This window comes from Triticum aestivum, chromosome 6B, assembly GCF_018294505.1.
Source record: "Triticum aestivum cultivar Chinese Spring chromosome 6B, IWGSC CS RefSeq v2.1, whole genome shotgun sequence".
NCBI classification, from domain to species: domain Eukaryota; kingdom Viridiplantae; phylum Streptophyta; class Magnoliopsida; order Poales; family Poaceae; genus Triticum; species Triticum aestivum.
The window spans coordinates 469,123,445-469,127,099 of NC_057810.1; the positions used below are offsets into that span (position 1 = coordinate 469,123,445).

At 52.9% G+C, this 3,655-nt stretch overlaps 1 protein-coding gene across 1 annotated transcript; it reads left to right on the forward strand.

Moving 5' to 3' along the window:
• Nucleotides 1-597: 597 nt before the first annotated feature.
• LOC123137510 (protein G1-like3) lies at nt 598-2,331 on the forward strand. Its single transcript, XM_044557298.1, has 3 exons — nt 598-935; nt 1,025-1,154; nt 1,416-2,331. The coding sequence occupies exon 3, from the start codon at nt 1,424-1,426 to the stop codon at nt 2,024-2,026; it is 603 nt and encodes a 200-aa protein (XP_044413233.1). The 5' UTR covers nt 598-935; nt 1,025-1,154; nt 1,416-1,423; the 3' UTR covers nt 2,027-2,331.
• The last annotated feature ends 1,324 nt before the right edge of the window (nt 2,332-3,655 follow it).

Sequence of the window (3,655 nt, forward strand, 5' to 3'; positions counted from 1 at the left end):
GTACGACATGAATCATGTCTCTAAACGTTGATGAATATGGATGCGGACACGAGTTCTAAAGGAGGGAGAATTCCTTTGGTTAATCATGCATCGCGGTTTTATGCGGAAGCATTTCATACCGGCGTTAGGCTAGGCTGGGACGGAGTTTCATATTTGTCGTCTCCTCACATGGAGAAGCAGCCGCGCGCGCGGCCATTCATGGTGTTCTGCGCGGTAGGCCCCGGGCCGTCTCCAATCGTACGGACACGACTGGGCCCTACCACTTTACAGGCCGTCCATTGGATGCTGGACGCCCTCAGATATGTTCCTGTGCGTGCGTGATGGAGCTGCGCCTAGCAGCTTGGACTCTTTCGCGGGCCGATCTCAGCCGTCCGTGTCCCCGTCGACGGGTGTAGACGGCGCAAAGGACATCCCAGACCCCCACCACTGCTGGGGAGCTATACAAATGGCGAGAGACTGGCACTGGGGGTGGGAGGTGCCCCTCGCTCGCTCGCTCGCTTTCTCCTCCTCCCCCACCATGGATGAAAAATAAAAGGATTTCAGCTTTAGTCATGTCACCTCTCACCTCTCACTCAACAGTGTCTCCCGTCTCCCCCCCCCCCCCCCCTCTTTCACCTAAAAGCCCTAAACAGTGCCGCACCTCTGTATCCGTCCTACCATCTCCTCTCTCTCTCTCTCTACGTCGCTGCTCCATCTCTCACTCACTTCACAGATCCCCCCCTTTTTTAGGCCAAACAATCCATCCACCGCCCCCTGAAACCCACCTAAAAATAGCAGCAGCAGCATGCCAATGAAATCCCTTCAAGGCTATTCCAGCACATGAAGAAGGTTTCGTCTTCGAGCAACAAGCTCTGGCCAGCTGCAGCAGGAGCAGCTCAGGTCAGATTAATGGACCTATGAGCAACAGCAACTACTAGTCTACTACTACTGCTGCGGTAAGTGGCAAAAGAAGCTAATGTCCGCGTTAACTTTTTCTCATACTTACTTATCCCTATATATCTACCTCTTCCACCACCCCCTGCAGATCAAATTCTCGAGCCAGCTTCTTCACCTCCCGCCGACGCCACTGTTGCTGCTGGTCGACCTATCTTCTTCGCGCCTCCGAGTCCGCCACCGGCGAAAAAGGGATCGTCCGCGCGCCGCCGTGAGGAAAGGTATGTTAAGCATGTAACCACCGATGCCCCTTCCGGTAAAAGAATCCGGCCGTTTCGCACATGTGTGTGTACATATCTTAGAGTATATTGGTTGGCAGTATAGATGCATCCCTTTCACACACGCACACAGAGCCAAAGGGAAGGGAGCGGAGTGTGCACCAGCTCCAAATTTAAGGGCGGACCCCAAATACGCACGCATTCATCAGCTAGCTTCATCATTCGTGTACTATAATGGCGGAGCTTGTGTCTTTTGGGCGTCAGGTTGATCCATGGACCTGTCGCCAAACCCCGAGAGCCCGAATGCCCCGGGCGGCGGCAGCGGCGCCGGTGGATCTAGCGGCGGTGGAGGGGCGTCCTCGTCTGCTGGGGGTGGAGGCACGCCGCAGACGCCCAGCCGGTACGAGGCGCAGAAGCGGCGGGACTGGAACACGTTCGGGCAGTACCTGCGGAACCACCGGCCGCCGCTGAGCCTCGCGCAGTGCAGCGGCGCGCACGTGCTGGAATTTCTGCGGTACCTGGACCAGTTCGGCAAGACCAAGGTGCACACGGCGTCGTGCCCCTTCTTCGGCCACCCGAACCCGCCGGCACCCTGCCCATGCCCGCTCCGCCAGGCCTGGGGGAGCCTCGACGCGCTCGTGGGACGTCTTCGCGCCGCGTTCGAGGAGCACGGCGGCCGCCCCGAGTCCAACCCCTTCGCCGCCCGCGCGGTCCGCCTGTTCCTCCGCGAGGTCCGCGAGCACCAGGCTCGCGCGCGCGGCGTCAGCTACGAGAAGAAGAAGCGCAAGAAGCCGGCGCCTGGTGACGCCAGCAGCAGCGGCAGCCACCCGGCTCTACCCCCGCCGCCGCCGCCCCCCGCCGGTGCGGCCTGCTGAGGAGGAGAGAGGACCTGTACTGCGCACGTGCCCATTTGGTATGCCGGACCGATGATGAGCATATTTTATGTAGGTCTCGATCGATTAATTGCTTGTGCATGCATGCATTGTTTTACCACCATTCTGCCGGGCTTAAGATCTAGACTAGATGATTCAGACTTTTATTGATCGTGCTACGTACATTTGCTAGTTATTATTTGCTTCTGCTTAATTTCTACTGCCAAGCTTTCTCCATCTTAATCTTTGTGTTGAACTTTGTTCTTGCAAGTAAGTGAATGCCATTGACTGATCATGGATTTCCCACATGCCTGCGTTACGTCTCACTGCTCATTAAAACACGTACATATAGTACGTACTATGTCCTGAAGTTTATAGAGATAGCGCGCGTGCGTGTGCGTATGGTGACCGTACGCTGCGCAAGCAAGAGAGCAATCGATCTATGAGGTGCATTGCATCTCTCTCTCTCTCTCTCTCTCTCTCTCTCTCTCTCTCTCTCTCTCTCTTCCCTTGCTGTAGTCTTGTGGCGCACTCGCGAGCATCATCTTCACCTTGGTGTTGGTACGTACATTAATTAATTCCATTCCATTTCTTTTGAAGCAAGAATTCAATCCGCCACATAGGAGTACACATAAATATCGCTGGCTTTGCGTTGGTTCCTTTTTTTGTGATCCTTTCCGCCTTATTTTCTTGTTTTCCCAGCTCTAGCTGCACCAGCCACCACGGCGGCGCTGTACTGTACTTAGGACGACGTACTGTTCCCTGCGTACGTGTGCACAGCGCGCGACGGTGGCCGGCTCCTACTGTTGTTCTTCCTCGGCCACCCCACGCGTCTCGTTCTCTAGCTAGCTTGTGTGCGTGACAGTGGTGAATAGCTATAGGACGTACTACGAGCGCGCAACTGTTGTCCCTCCTGCGCGTGCGTGCTAGCTGCCGGTCGGCTCGCTGTCTAAGCTACATGGCGCTCCAGATCGGGTCAAACAGCACAATAGTTTGCGTGCTGCCTGAGTCGTCCCGTCCTTCTCGGTGCAGTTAGTACTCGCGCTTAGCCGTATTTGATTCCAAATAAGGAGATGGTACATTTGTCGACTGTGTCTTGCCAACTTGCATAGATTCCATAGATTTCCTACTGTTCCCTCCGCCAGATTTCACTGCTTCTTGCTTGGCCTGCTAGCTCCTCATTTTATGCATGAAGCTAGCTTACAAAAATGATATGCAGTGTATGCACCAGCTAGCTGTGTGCCTGCCTGGGATACAAAGCCTGATTAGCGATCAGATTGATGAAATTTTAGAAACTACTTATACTCCCTAGCTCCATTTCAAAATATTAAAGGCATAGTTTTGTTTCGTTAAGACGAGGCTTTGATGAGCAACTAGTACTTTGTTGAGTATGTGGTTTATTCCTCCTTTCTTTGTCCCTAAAGAAATTAAGTACTCAACAAATGAACATATATTCCGTTATCAAACATGTATTTTTCTTAAATACATCAAACATGTGCTACATATTAACAGTGAGGTATATACTGTTTGCACTTCGCAAAGTATTCAGCTTACTACTATATATTCTCCCTTATATAATCAGCCTATGGCCTATTATAAGCATATACATGTAGTTAGTACTATATGTTTGAA

Coding starts and splice junctions, on each gene's coding strand:
- LOC123137510 (XM_044557298.1), top strand. CDS start 1,424: ATGGACCTGTCGCCAAACCCCGAGAGCCCGAATGCCCCGGGCGGCGGC.